Raw genomic sequence first — 14,743 nt, forward strand, 5'->3', positions numbered from 1 at the left:
CCATCTTTTCTCCCTCCCTTTCGTCCTTCCATCTTTCCTTCCTGTATTCTCTTCCTTCTTTTCCTTCTTCCCTCCTTCCTTCCTTTTAGTGGTCCGGCCCACATGAGATGAAATTGGGCAATATCATGTTGAAACAGGAAAGAGATATTTGCCATAAAGGTAGAGAAGCACAATGTTGTCAAATCTGGCCCTCTGAGATTTAACTTTTATGGATTACATCATATATTTTACACGACTCTTCATAAAACTCCAACACTGCAAACACAAGGTAGGCCTCAATAAATACAACTTGGTAAAATCTTCTGAGCTTAATAAACAAGACAATAAAATATGATAACTGGTATTAAAGTATCACTCACTTACTAATGGGGGATTTTTGGCATCTGAAATAAAAGAAAGAAGCAAAACATATTAAAAACATGTCAAACTGTGTCTTCACCACATCTGTATAACACTAAACAGCACTTATCATATATCTGTCTGACTGTCATATGAAGAATGCGTACATGTGCTCTTGTGCATTAAGTTATAACTATAAATCTATTAAACGAGAAATATACAGTAATAACTTTAAGTGCAAAGTGAAAATTATATTAACTAGAAATTATGTTAGATTATTAAGACAATAGTTTAAAGTGGGAAGTTGATTGTGTCAGAGCAAATAACCAGTTTTTCTATTCCATGTTTTTCCTCTTTGCTTCCACTAGAGGGCAGCAAAGTATTGTCATTTTTTAAAGTGTGGTGCAATAAATGTATAAATCTACTTTATATAGTACAGAGAAGTAATTTGTGTTAATCTATAAGCCTGTTAATCAACTCTCATGTAGAAAAACTAAAATATTAAGTTGAATTTAATCCATTTTCAGAGCCAAAAACAAAATGATTGCCTGAAAACTTGCAGAGGTTTAATAAATTCACACAAGAGGGTCATTTTTTAAAATTCACACATGTACACTAAGTTAACGTAGATGTGTATTTCAGTATGTGGCTCAAACTATAACATTTAAATAATTGGACAATATGAACTCCATAACTGGGCTGACTTTTAATGTTGTATTATATAATCTGTATGTATTATATTACCTGTATATTTTGCTTAACAGAAATAAGCAATGAGTAAAAATGAATAAAATCTCATCAAAAATTCACTTATAATATTCCTATAATATGACTTTAGGGACTTAAGTCTGTTTTTCTCTACTCTGAGTTTATTGGAGTTGTATTGGATTCAACCTCAGTGTGATATTATAGAGCTTGTACATGATTCATATTCTGCATGTTTTTTGTCGCTATAATAAAGTACAATCTCTTTAATCTATACAGGATTCTTATAAAAGCAACGTATGGTGACAGAAAGAGGTAAGAGTCAGTCGAAAGTGGTTAATGTTCATCTTCTTCTTTACCTTCTTTTTCTTCTCTGCCTCATTATTCATCTTCTCTTTCACCTCTTCACAGCTCACTAAGCTGCCAGCTTTCATTTCATCACATTAGCTGCTGCTCCCACTCCTGCTGAACGCAATATTTTCAGTCCACACTGGATCAAACTGTGCCGAAACCTGCAAAAACACATAGATACCATAGGTTAAACACACAGTGTGACAGGACTGTTTCAGTGTATTTTTCTTCTGTGAAACTAAATAAAACTGGAATTCTAAGTATTGTAAGTTCCTATTATAACTATTGTGAAAGAAGGAAACTGTTCTTATGTTTAAGTAGTAATATTTCATTTTAATGCTTGAAATTTTTACTTTATTACTTTTAGCTCTTCTGGGTCTTATGTTTTCTTCTTTGTCAGATAGAAGTAGGCTACATATGGAAATGACAGTGAGGCTATGAGCCAATAAGGACCAAGTACAGCAGTGATGAGCGGTGTTTTTAATTACCCATCTTACATAAAATACCATTTTTCCAGCACAGCAAACTGACACTGAATCACTGACACCCCGCTGTCTAGGAAATGTCCCGTAATCCAACCTGACAGAGTGAGAAAAGCCAACGCTGAGGGTTTAGAGGTCGTACAGTACTCTGATTTACAGTATGGAGATTTAACCGTCCTGCAGTGAGCTTTGACTCAAGGTGAAGCCAGCATCTTCTGACGATACAGCAGGTCTGGAAAAGCTCCATGACTAAATGGATGCATGAAAAGATACCTTAAAGAACTCCTTAAAAATTAACTTATGGTCCCTGACAGCTTCATGTTGGCTTATTTTGACATTTTTAACACTCAATCAATCTTTATTTGTATAGCGCCAAATCACAACAACGTTATCTCAAGGCTCTTTACACATAGAGCAGGTTCTAAACCGAACTCTTCAGGTTTTAACTTTAAAGAGACCCAACATTCCCACATGAGCAACAGTGGAGAGAAAAAACTCCCTTTTAACAGGAAGTAACCTCAGAACCAGACTCAGAGTGGGAGAACATCTGCCTCGACCGGTTGGGGTTGAGAGGAGAGAAAGGAAGGATAGAGGAAGGAGAGAGAGGAAGAGGAGGAGAGAAAGAAGGATAGAGGAGAGAGAGGAGGAAGGAGAGGAGAGAGGAGAGAGAAGCACAATGAAAATCAACAATGAAGCTAGAAGGTCCGGGACTGGAGTCTGTCATCCGGACGTCTACAGGCCCAGATTACCTGTGAGACCAGAAAGCACAGACAACTCTGGGGAAGAAGTTTAGGTTATTGAATGCATTAGTAGAACATGAATGTTAATGGATATAGATGGATGGATAGAGAGAGAGAGGCAGGAGGAGAGAGGAGCTCAGTGCATCATGGGAGTCCCCGGCAGTCTAAGCCTATAGCAGCATAAGCTAAGAGCTCTAAGAGCCCTAACTATAAGCTTTATCAAAAAGGAAAGTTTTTAAGCCTACTCTTAAATGTAGGGAGGGTGTCTGCCCCCCCGGACCGAACGCCCCTCTCATTTTCTTTGTTCTTCTATTTGGTAATTGAAGTGTAGTATCTTTACAAAACCTGTCAGCATCCATATATCTTGGTGCTAAGTTTACACTATAGTGCTTCAAACGGTCATTGTCCGATCTTTGTACAGCATAATTCTGATGTCGGATTTTTTTTTTAAACTTTTAAAACCATTGCATCTTTGCTCCACATTTGAGTGTGACCATTCAGAAAAACCCCCAGCTATGAAACAACTATGAAAATGGTCAGACTCAATTCTCCACAATTCAATTCCAGATGCTGTTCGACAATCCTGTTTAAAGATAAAGCAGCTAAAGGGGATTTAAATCAATAAACACACAAGCCTATAGTATATATCATATTTCTGAAAATTACTTGGTGGTAAAAGTAACTCAAACCCGACATTGATGACAGAAGAAAAAAATAATAAATTGGCTCACAATCCCCTTTGATCCTGTCCTGCTGCTTCTGTGCTAAAACCTCCATTTGTCATGTAGCTGTCAGCGTCTTCAGGCCGGTCCTGCGTGAGTTCAGAAATGCTGCATCATCAAACATTTAGACTCTCGAGAACCTCCTGGGTTTCAGGCTGCAGTGGTGGCACCTCAGCGAAGCGTCTTTAGGGCAGAGAAAACACTATCTGCTGCCTCCTTTGATGTTGGTGCCCTGAGAAACGACAAGGGGGGGGGGGTCGTTGGAAAAGTTTCAGTCCTGCTTCCTGAGCGCTTCCAGATGTCACACATCCTCTTTTACTGTGAGAAAAACAAGAGAAGAACATACAAGAGGCATCTCAACAGCTACAATACCCCCCCCCCCAAAACATCTTGCGACCATATTGTTTTTGCACTCTTAATAAACCGCGAGTCATTTTTACACGTCTGCATGCCTGGCTTCACGTGTGTTTCTCCCAAACATGGCAACAGATGCGATGTAGATATGTTTTATTGACCAATCCTGTGTCAGAAAATGGCTAAAATGTGCGTTTTCCAGGGTGTGTTTAAAGTCACGCGTCATTTTAAAGAGTGCAGTGGAAGAAAAAAACATTTATTGGTTGCCTTGTGTTACATATTAGCCCTCCTTGTTTATGTCAGTTAACTAAGCTGAGATTATTGATTGCAGCTCTCTCCTGAAATCACGAGGAGCAACGTCTTTTTGTTTTGGGATAAACAACTGTGACCTTTAAAATAATCGTTCAACATCTGAAAACTCATGGGGCGGAGCGGATGGGGTCGAAGGTCAATCAGCTTGACCCGGAGAGCACTTTTTCTTTTTAATTGTTTCAGAAGGTCATGACTGGAGGTGAGTTGATGTTTTTCTACAAACACACATGAGGCTTTAGGAGTAGAGGAACTGTAGTTATAGTAAGTATGAAACCATAATGATATAATGATGTCCACAATTTCTACCTTTTTAGTATTTTAGGTTTTTTTTTCTTTAACAGACTAGTGTAAGTTGCTCTGAGTGCCACTAAATCTTACACACTGGTCTTGTAAGTACTAATGTATTTGGTTTAATTCCTGTCACTGTCAGAGTATCGGTGTAGACTGACTCTAAACTAACCCCATACTGTACATCCCTACAATCTATGGGACTGAGTATTTTACAATGGCATGTATTCATCAGCCCTGACCGAGAGTTGCACAATACATGCAAGCCCACACAACGACAGCGACAGTGATTTACACGACTAATGACATAACACACAGGTCTCTCTTCTTACCTCAGTGCATTCAAAGGGACTTCTTGCTTTCCACAGTCATTTCCAGGTCTGCCCACTCGAAGCAACTGTAGAGGAACAGTAGTTATAATAAGTATGAAACCATAATGAAACATATCACAGAGGTTTCTAATATCCACACTTTATACCTTTTTAGTATTTTAGGGTTTTTTTGTCTTTAACCCTCCTGTTGTGCTCCCGGGTCAAATTGACCCTATCTCTTTTGACTGTTCCTTCCTTCCTTCCTTCTCTCCTTCTTTCCTTCCTTCCTTCCTCAGTCCTTCTTTCCTCTCCTTACTTCCTCCTTCCTTCCTTCCTTCGTTACTTCCTTCCTTCCTCATTTCCTTTTTTCTCACTTCCTTCCTCTTTCCTCCCTCCCTCCCTTCCTTCCTTCCTCCCTCTTTTCCTCCCTTCGTTCTTTCCTCCTTTCCTTTGTTCTTTCCTCATTTCCTTCCTTCCCCACTTCCTTCCTTCCTCTTTCCTCCCTTCCATCGTTCGTTCCTCATTTTGTTCGTTCCTTTGTTCCTTCCTTCGTTCCTTCGTTCCTTCCATCCTTCCTTCCTTGACCTGAGCACAACAGGAGGGTTAATAGACTAGTGTAAGTTGCTCTAAGTGCCACTAAATCTTACACACTGGTCTTATAAGTACTTAAACACAGTACTTGAGTAAATGTATTTGGTTTCATTCCTGTCACTGTCAGAGTATGGGTGTAGACTGACTCTAAACTAACCCCATACTGTACATCCCTACAATCTAACATATTCTTATTTTATGGGACTGAGGATTTTGACAATGGCATGCAAGCCCAGACAACGACAGCGACAGCGCTTTACACGACATAATAATGACTTAACACACAGGGTCTCTCTTCTTACCTCAGTGCATTCAAAGGGACTTCTTGCTTTCCACAGTCATTTCCAGGTCTGGCCACTCGAAGCGACTCTATCATGTGAGTCTGTGAGGAAAGAGAAATGTTTTGACTTCACTTGTTTCAGTGCAGGGAAACAAACAGATTCACAGACGTAAGAGGATCCAAACATTAACATTATCTTGAGCACAGCCTGTTTGACATTGGGGATATCTGTCTGTGGGCACAACTTCCCAAAACTATGTCATCTGCCTCTATAAAGGGGGGTTTCAAACTATTCAGCAGTGAAAAAGGTTGATGGACGTGATCTGTGGCTGCATTTGCATCAGGTTAAAGACTCTGCTGCAGATCTGGCTGCTCCCACCCGAGACCTCAGCTGCTTCTCCACTTGCCTTTAACATTTTAAGGTGTAGAGCAGGGGTGTCAAACATGCGGCCTGTGGGCCAGAACCGGCCCGCCGAGGGGTTCAGTCCGGCCCACTTTCCTTCCTGTGTTCTTTTCCTTCCTTCCATACTTTCTCCCTTTTTTCCTTTCTTCCTTCCATCTGTCCTTACTCCCTTTCTTCCTCCCTCCTGTCCTTCCTTCCGTCTGTCTGTCTTTCCTTCACTGTCTGTCTTTCCTACCTTTCTTCCCTCCTTCCTTTTGCCTGACTTTCCTTCCTTCCCTTCTTATTTCCTTCATTTCGTCCTTCTTCCCTTCCTTCTCTTCTTATTTCCTTCCATCTTTTTAATGATCTGGCCCACATGAGATCAAATTGGCCCTTGAATGAAAATGAGTTTGACACCTCTGATGTAGAGACTGACGGAAAGCAAAAGGAAATGAGGTTAAATTAGTTAAATAACCACCAGGATGCCTCAAATTCTTAACTTTTAGAGTGTCTGTCAGGCTTTCAGCTGCAGGAAAGTTGGTGGTGTGAACCATTTGGGAGTCTGGGAGTGAAATTAACCCTTGATTGTTGCATTATCCTTAAACTAACACAGTGTAATCTTCTTGTTTGACTGTTTTTTCATGTTTTAAATGCCTAAATGTGAAGAAAAATGTTTAATTTTTGACACTGCATTGAAAGCAAAACATGGATGTTTCCATTTTGCTTTGGTGCAAAGACAGAAGAAGAAAAGTCTGGAAACTGAAGGTCTGAGACGTTCTCACAGTGCTACAGTGAGGTATGGATGAGAAGGCGAGCATTGAACACCTGCTGCTCCTCACAGGTCTTTTATTTAGTGGAAAGGTATGTCTTTTTTGTCTCTGAAGCCTCCAGCACCTGATATTTACTTTACACTCCAGAGGCCGACCTTCTCCGTTTCAACTCTGCAGGTTCCCACTTCCCCCCACGGTGCAATGATCTCAGTCACACAAACTGTTTTCAGTCACATGAACAGATAATGAATGAACTGTGAGAATGGATGAGGTTTTTTCATTGGTCGGCATTCAGAAGAGCTTTTTGTATAGTTTGGTGCAGAAAAAAAATATACATCTGCAATTATATTTGTTTTATTTTGACTTTTTTGTTAATATTTGGGGGTGAAAGTCTACAAAAACACAATTTTAATGAAACCCAGCTTTTAAAAAAAAGAGGCACTTTTGATTTAACGTATTATTTTGGATTAATGTCTTTCATATACATATCCTGCTCTGTTAATAATTAATTTTTATACATGCATCTTTTATCCTCATGTCGAAATAAAGCTTGAGCGGGCATTCACTTCCTCTGCTGACATGCTGTGAGTTTATACAACTACACTGAGTAGATACAGCTGCAGCACAGTGCGCTGTATGTACTGTATATACAATGTTGTTATACTTACAGTCTGCTGCACATTAACAATGATTTTTTTACACAAACCGCCCAATTCTTTGTATTTTTTTCTGTTTAAAATGATTAAATAATTTGCAGAATTGCAGTAAAAACACATTAAACATTTCATAAATGAGTCAGTAATTTAGCTTTAAACATGTTCTCCCAGTGATGCTTTAGATCTGACGCACAGGATCAGGAATTGCGCGTCTTTTGGTTTCCAGCAGCACGTCTAAACACTCTTTGAAGTTCAGTTTACATTGTAATAAACCGTGTTAAAGCTTTTGGAGATCGCAGCTCAGTTGTTGTGGATTGTTGATTTATTTGCATGTGAAGATGATGGAGATTACCGAGATGACCGAGGACCCACCTACACGCACAGACTCCTCGGTGGGTTGTTCCCTCCTCCTCCTCCTCCCCCCCATCCTCTCTTCTTTGTCATCTTGCTTGCTCCACAGAGGAAAGCAGCAGTCTCCAGGCCAAGGCAGCGCAAATTTAACCCTCTTTTCTCTAATTACCAAACAGAGCGAGGAGTTAACCACCTCTTGCACCACTTTCCCACCGTTTTCTCCACACTTCCAATGGGACCAGACGACTGAGGTCAGCCTGTTGCATGTTTTTTTAACCCGGAGCTGCAGCCATGGACTGTTGCGCTTTGGATTCGGTGCGCTTTTTGCTCTCTGGATATTTACGCATCGCGCTGCTGTGTGTTTTGCAGTTAGGAGCGTTTGCGCAGCATGGTGAGTGGATGTTAAATAATATGCATGTTGCCAAGTTATTATTTGCTTAAACACAACAGATAATACTGAATCCTTTTGTATCCGTCGAGTAGTGCAAAAACACGCCAAATGGGCTCCAGCTGCCATGTGGAAAATGATTTTTTTTCTGAGATGAATAAAACCCTCATGCTCATTTAAAATAGAGAGCAGATGTCTAACGTGACCCACAGTCTATAACTATTATCTCTTTGCGCATAAATGCAAACAGCGAGTCAATTTGGGGTCTTGCCTCCTTAAGATTGTGCAGAGCTGCGTGACTTGGCCTGTATGGCTGCATTCCCATCACTCAGCAGGTCCAGAGGTTAGATGGACCTTAGGAGACAGAAGAGAAAGCACAGACAAGAGCAAAGACAGTCAGACACAGGATAGGAGGCAAGACTGAGACACAACAAAGTTATTTCAGAAGCATTGTCTACAGCTGAGACATCTTAATCTGTTTTGTTTGTCTGAATTAATGCAGCAGTTTTTGTGATTAGCCCTCTGGATTAGAGAGGATTTGGACAATTTTCACATCAACCAACAAGTCACAGGGTGTCAGAACTAGTTAAAAAAATCTGTAAAATGCTTTAAAACCAAAGAGATCAAGAAGTAAAAGACTTGTATCAAGAGAGCGGTCCTCATAAAAATGCAGCTGTAATTGAAACAAGCTTACAAAATTTATGGTGACAACTCATTACACAACATAACACACTTGTTACTCATTATAATCCAGTAAACTGCATCATCCTGCTGTGAAGGATTTACTCTTCTTCTTCTTCTTCTTCTTCTTCTTCTTCTTCCATCCTGCTCGTCTCTTTCTGCCAGTGTTGCCGTGACACATGCACTCATAAATTTAATAGAGGATTGTATAAAATGTGCACAAAATGTTTATGATTTTCTCTGAATGAGGCTAGATAGAAATTTTGATACTCTGATGTTTTCTCACCTGCAAAAAAAGGTCACAAATATGTAATATGATCAAGAACACACTTAAAAAAGAGCATTCATTTAGACTAGAGCCTGAGGTCCTGCATTCATAACATTACAAAGGCAAAGTCTACTTCTAAGAGGTCAAGACCCCAGCATGGATGACCCTGATGACGTCCACAAGCTGAAACATGTTGTTCTATATCATAAAAGTGCTGCTGGAGTTTTGACCTCTCTGCACAAAGAATGTAACTTTTTCCAAATACTTTCAGTCTTTCAGTCAAATGCATCTGTAGTAGCTGCTCTCCTTTCACTCAAACATATATCTGTTGTGTTGACAAGTCCCTGTCCTCCATCTTGCTCGTATCTTCGTCTCCAGGTCGTCTAACAGCAGATCAAAGCATGCAGTCGTAAACTTTGAGGCAGACTATCGTAAAAGTAGAAGCTGTGGGTCCTCACACAGCTCTGCCACAAGAATACCAGGCATGTCTGCACCAAAACAAAAACTCTATATTACAACCTCTTCTGACTCGAGGAGACACATGCAAGGATTATTTTATTTAACTTGCCGATAGAGATCATGTTTAATAGTCGCAAATCCTCTGAATTCTTCCTGAGGTACTTATAAGAATCTTTAACCCCGCTGACGTTCAGTGGTGCCGTCAATAAAAAGTCAAGCTGTGTAGACAAACATCGTTCAAACACATTTGACTTCACTCTAAATCTAGACAATATCCCAAAGTTTCTATAGATGCCACATATTATACAATCAAGGATGAAAGTGAATAAGATGATGTACAGGATATGCTTCTCTCAATGTAAGTTTTAATGATTGGTTGGGATTAGTAAAGATCTTTGTAAAGTCTTTGTCCAGCATCTTTGTCCAGCAGTGTGGAAAAGTATGTAAAAAGGGAAATTTGGGAAGAATATTGTAAGAGTTAAACTTCAAATGTCAGTCAGAAATACACATTGCTGAATCTTCTTGAATTGTGTTTCATGGCAAAGGAGAGGTGATTTTGAACTTGAAGCAAATGGTTAACGTGCCATTTGTTTTTTGTTGACATGATTTAAAATCTTGATTTAAAAACCCTTTAAAAAGGTGAACTGATGTGAGTTTACAAAAGCAAAGACAATGCTAACATGCTGATATTTAGCAGGTATAATGTTTACCATGTTCAGCATCTTAGCATCGTTACTATTTAACACGAAGCAAAGCTGAAGTTGATGGGAGTGCCATAAGTTTGGAGCTATTTGTCCATAAAAGATTTAAATTTAGCTAGATGAAAAGTGAAGAGATTCCCAAATTTATTATGATATATCCTGAGATGACCATCAATATCCGCACCAAAGTTTTTGGCTTCTGATCTACATGCTGCATTATTTCCTTAAGTGTGGAGGACATTTCTGATATTATCACACAAACTAAAAAGTCACTCCGCCACCAACAGCTTCAGCCCAAAACTACGTCTATCATTATTGGGCTTTTAAACACCTCCCTTTGTTTATAGCTTGCCCTTAAATGCAGCTGACGCTAAGTGTTATCCATAAAGCTGCCACCATTAGCGGTAAAGAGTGCATCATTTAAGCGTCTCATTCAGACCCCTGACCCTTCGTGATCCCGGTCTGACTGTAGTTTCTGTTGGCAGTGAGTGACAGGCCCTCTGGGAAAAAGACCTGTAACCTCAGTTGTGTTAACACCACGCTCTCCCAAATTAATCTTCTTTCCTGAGAAACAGGAGGAGTTCCTGCACATCTGGGCTGCTGAGGGCCTCCCTCCCAGTGGGATCTCCCTGCTCCACAGGGGCCGCTTCATTAGCTCACCGCCTCCCCTCCGGCTCTGTAAACTCATTAAGCCGCCAATTGGAGCAGTTTAGCTGGCAGACAGAGTCTAGTCGATTGTCCTCCTGCCTGAAAACCTGCTTGTTTGGACAACCTGTGACCTCAAGTCTTGTCAGAGGAGCTTCCAGACGAGATGTACACGCAGACAGGGGACGATGTAAACAAGAGCATTTGCTTTCAAGGGGCTGTCAACGTGAAGACCAGCCTGTAAGACCTTGTTTAGGCTTAGGATCACTGGCTGTAACTTCGCCCTGTGCATTCAAAGCTTTGACTGTCTCAAGACATCCTAAATACCCTCCAGTGTTTGTCTTTCGTGACGTGACTTTACTCAGTTGCCACAATCAAACTCAGACAACAAGAAAGGGAACACGTTTTGTCCTCTGGGAGGCTTTTTGTTTGGGTTTGTTAGGGAAGGCCTCCGTTGACAGCTTTGACCCATTTCACTTCACAGATGGAGAGCTTTTGAGAGTGTGCTTGTGTGGAAAACTGCATGTTCTGCTCAAATAAGTTTCCTCTGGTTGTTTCAGCCTCCAGCTGCAGGCGGTGTTCAGAGGCCTGTCATGCGCCATTGGCTTTAGTGTCCTTTCCTGGGGCGATTTTAGAGAGGCGAGAGGCTAACAGGAATGTCTGTTATTCTTAGCAATTTAGATAACCTCCGGGGGTGAAATGATCCTTCCTTCTCGACGTGGACTGACACTTTAAAGAGCCAATTGTACGCTTCATTTGGTCACCTTTGCCTTGCTTCCATCTCTGATCATGTATGTTGATATTGAACTTGTTAAATTTTGGAGGAGTTAAAACACATTTCTTAAGAGATTTGAGATAATTTAAGCAATCTTGAGGTTTTAAAGATCAAACAGCCACATTGAGATGTATTCTTCCTCTTTTGATTTTGTGCAGATGGTTCACTCTTTGGTTTATCTTCTTTTAATTTAATCCAAAAAAAGCAGCTATGTTAAAAATGCATCTGGATACCATATAACAAAAAGGCAAATGTACGGCAAAAGGAAAATATTTCATGACCAAGACCAAGAATCAAATCAGATGTTTGTTTTTATGAAGGCGATTTCTACATAGAGGTACTTAAAGGGCTAGATTGTTAAAATATGCTCAATTACATCCTTAAACTGAGACTTTGATCCCAGTCAAGAAGTAAAGCATGTTTGACCTCGTTATGTTCATGTTTTAAGAGGTTCAGGTAGACGTGACATTAAGACCTCATAGTTTAACTCGAAATAAACTTTTCTTTAAATCTGTGTTGACTTCCATCTTGATCGAGATTAAAATAAACTATTCAGGACATATTTATATTTCCTGTCAATGTTTAGGCTTTTTGTCTTGTTTAAAGTGAGTTTCATTTACATTTGGATTTTATTTCTTATATGAAGCTGTAATTAATTGTTTTATATTAACAATTTATATTAAAATGTTTCCTAAATTCTGCATTGTCTCTCTCAAGTATTTTAGCATTTTTTAGCTCATAACTTCTGGCTCACAAGTTAAGCTTTATTTTTCATTATAAAAAGGTCTTTTTTTCCCCTTTTTTGGTCATACAAAAAGCCACTTTACGCTACATGTCCTGCAACAAATGTCAGAAACAGGTAGCTGTAGAGCAGCTGGTGAACATAGTGGAGCATTTAGCAGCTAGATATTTCCCTCAGGAGTTGGTAGAGAGTAAAAACAGAGCTGTGAGAGAGTGAATATTGGACTTGCATTCAGCAGGTGGATAGTAAAAGGGCTGTGAATTAATATCAACTTTATAATGTGATAATATATCAGTGATGTGTTTACATCTTCCACTGCTGCCAAGTGGACACAGTCTTTTTTATTGCAGGTTTAAATGAAACTTTCTACTTGTACTGAGAGAAAGAAAATCTCTCACCCAGGCCAAGGACAGACCGACTTTTTTCAGCTGTTTCCCACGACTGCACACTTTGTTTCGTCTATCTAAGTCGTGTCTGTCTTTATAGACCAAACTGCAGGAAAGAAAAGAAAGATAAAGAAATGTCTGCAGGCTGGAGCTGATCATCCGATCACAGCCTGAGATTCTTCGGTTTTAATTTCCTCTTGATTAAACTGACAGATCTGGAACTCCAAAAGACAAAGTGAGAGGAAGAGATTTTAAGCTGGAAAACATTGATTTTCCAGCAAAGGCAAGCATCCAGATAGATTAAAGTCTCCAGTAGTGGACTGTAATTTAATAGTGAGGTCAGAGTATTGAACAGTAGAGGCTTTTTCACATTGTCTTGGTGTTATTGCTCTCTCCTTTCAGCTGCACCGGACTTCAGTTCAGTGCACTGGAGTTAAACATCACAGTTAAACATTGTCATTATTCTTCTCCTCCCTTCAGCTCCAGAGTGTTTCCCGGGAGGCCATCGGACTTTGCGTAATCCCTACCGCAGCATTGACTTTGACTCCACAGAGATCCAGAACACGGCCATCCAGGATCTGATCTGTGACCACTCGCTGTCGCCGGGCTGGTACCGATTCAAGATCAACAACAAGCCGGCGGAGATGCCAACCAGCTGCGTCGAGGTAAATACTTGAGGGTCTTGTCAGAATCATGGCACGTGTTCTGCTTTGGTCAGATTGTCAAAAAAAACTTGTCTTTCATTAAGTATGTATCAGAGACTTTTGTTCTATGACCCTGTCTCTCTGCTTTGATTATCAGATTGTCAAAACTCATTTAAACATGTGTCAAACCTCTACCAAAAACCATCCAGCATCCTCTACCAGTGCAAACTCATCCAGTAGATTGGTATAATCAGCACCTGCAGCCTAGGCGGAGGGTATAATAACCCCCCGCTGCTTCTAATGACTGTTTCTTTTGATGCCCCCTTGCAGATGAACCGTTGTGGGACGCAGGCGCCGGTGTGGCTGTCACTGAAGGATACCTCCCTGCCTCGGCCCGGTGAGGTCCGCCAGCTCTCCGCATGTGCCACCTGGCAGTTTTTCCACGGCAGCACCAAAGACTGCTGCCTCTTCCGCATTCCCGTCACTGTGCGAAACTGCGGCGAGTTCCTGGTCTACTATCTGCAGCCCACGCAAGGGTGCATGGGATACTGTGCTAAAGGTGAACATTGTTTGATGAGCTGATTTAAACAGCAGCTATTTTGATAATCAATTAATCATTTTGAGACATTTTGACATTTGCTGGATTCATACATGAAGGTGAATTAAATATTTTCAGGTTTTGGGCTGTTGTTTGGTTACAATAAGACAATCTGATCCATTTCATGTTTCAGATGCTCCAGATTTGGGACCCAGACTCTGCCGACCAGGTGAGGTGGAAGTCAACGGTCGATGCAAAGGTAAGACACTCTAAAAAAAGGACCTGAAACAGAAACTACTGCATGATACAACATAAGTATTATTCTGTTTCACTGCAGAATCAACATCTGCAAACATGAAGCTGAGTTTAATTTAGCCTGGAAACCAAAATTCTTCTCACAATTGTTGCATGCAGCTCATCTTCATTCGTCTGTTTCTGTTTTCAGCTGCCATGCCACCCCTGCTGTCCCGCCCGGTGATCGTCCCAGAGCTGATCGGCCACAGCGTCCACTTAAGATGCTCCTTCATCCCGCCGCCGTGGAGCCAGCCTCTGGGCTTCCACGTGGTTTGGGCCAGACATATCGGCCACAGCATGAAGGCTGAGATCAGGCAGGAATCCACGCTGAAGCCGTTCTCGCTGGTGGAGATGGATGGTGTTCATTTCAGACTGGGGGAAATGGTAATTCCTGCCAGACTGTGCTGAAAGTTTTGGGAAGCACATGTGGAGTGTTTGACCCCTTCAGCAGGCAACGTAAGCCATGGATCACGCCGACCCTTCTCTGCCCGGGCTCACAAAGCAAAGGCAGAGAGAGGCGAAGTGTGTCAGATCCCATTAAGGGAAGGCAAGAGGAGGGTGGGGAAGTTAAATCAGTTGCAGGTTTAC

General features: G+C 40.8%; 1 protein-coding gene and 1 long non-coding RNA gene across 3 annotated transcripts in view; one reads left to right on the top strand and one right to left on the bottom strand.

Annotated features, from left to right (window-relative positions):
- Positions 1 to 1,334: 1,334 nt before the first annotated feature.
- On the bottom strand, positions 1,335 to 5,550 carry LOC128354466 (uncharacterized). Of its 2 annotated transcripts, none has more exons than XR_008321052.1 (3): positions 5,498 to 5,550; positions 3,349 to 3,571; positions 1,335 to 1,556 (listed from the first exon to the last, which is right to left on the bottom strand). It is a non-coding gene; the product is annotated as an uncharacterized LOC128354466 (long non-coding RNA). The 2 variants fall into 2 exon arrangements; XR_008321053.1 differs by lacking the exon at positions 5,498 to 5,550 and adding an exon at positions 4,626 to 4,676.
- Positions 5,551 to 7,639: 2,089 nt separating this feature from the next.
- Positions 7,640 to 14,743, top strand: part of si:ch211-246m6.5 (von Willebrand factor D and EGF domain-containing protein) — a 30,528-nt gene continuing 23,424 nt past the window's right edge. Inside the window, exons 1-7 of the mRNA XM_053314252.1 lie at positions 7,640 to 7,675; positions 7,811 to 7,885; positions 8,004 to 8,025; positions 13,160 to 13,344; positions 13,654 to 13,882; positions 14,055 to 14,120; positions 14,307 to 14,539. Of these exons, the coding sequence (XP_053170227.1) occupies positions 7,640 to 7,675; positions 7,811 to 7,885; positions 8,004 to 8,025; positions 13,160 to 13,344; positions 13,654 to 13,882; positions 14,055 to 14,120; positions 14,307 to 14,539 (846 nt within the window). The remainder of the gene's footprint in view (positions 7,676 to 7,810; positions 7,886 to 8,003; positions 8,026 to 13,159; positions 13,345 to 13,653; positions 13,883 to 14,054; positions 14,121 to 14,306; positions 14,540 to 14,743) is intronic.

The sequence above is a fragment of the Scomber japonicus genome, chromosome 24 (genome assembly GCF_027409825.1).
Source record: "Scomber japonicus isolate fScoJap1 chromosome 24, fScoJap1.pri, whole genome shotgun sequence".
NCBI lineage: Eukaryota > Metazoa > Chordata > Actinopteri > Scombriformes > Scombridae > Scomber > Scomber japonicus.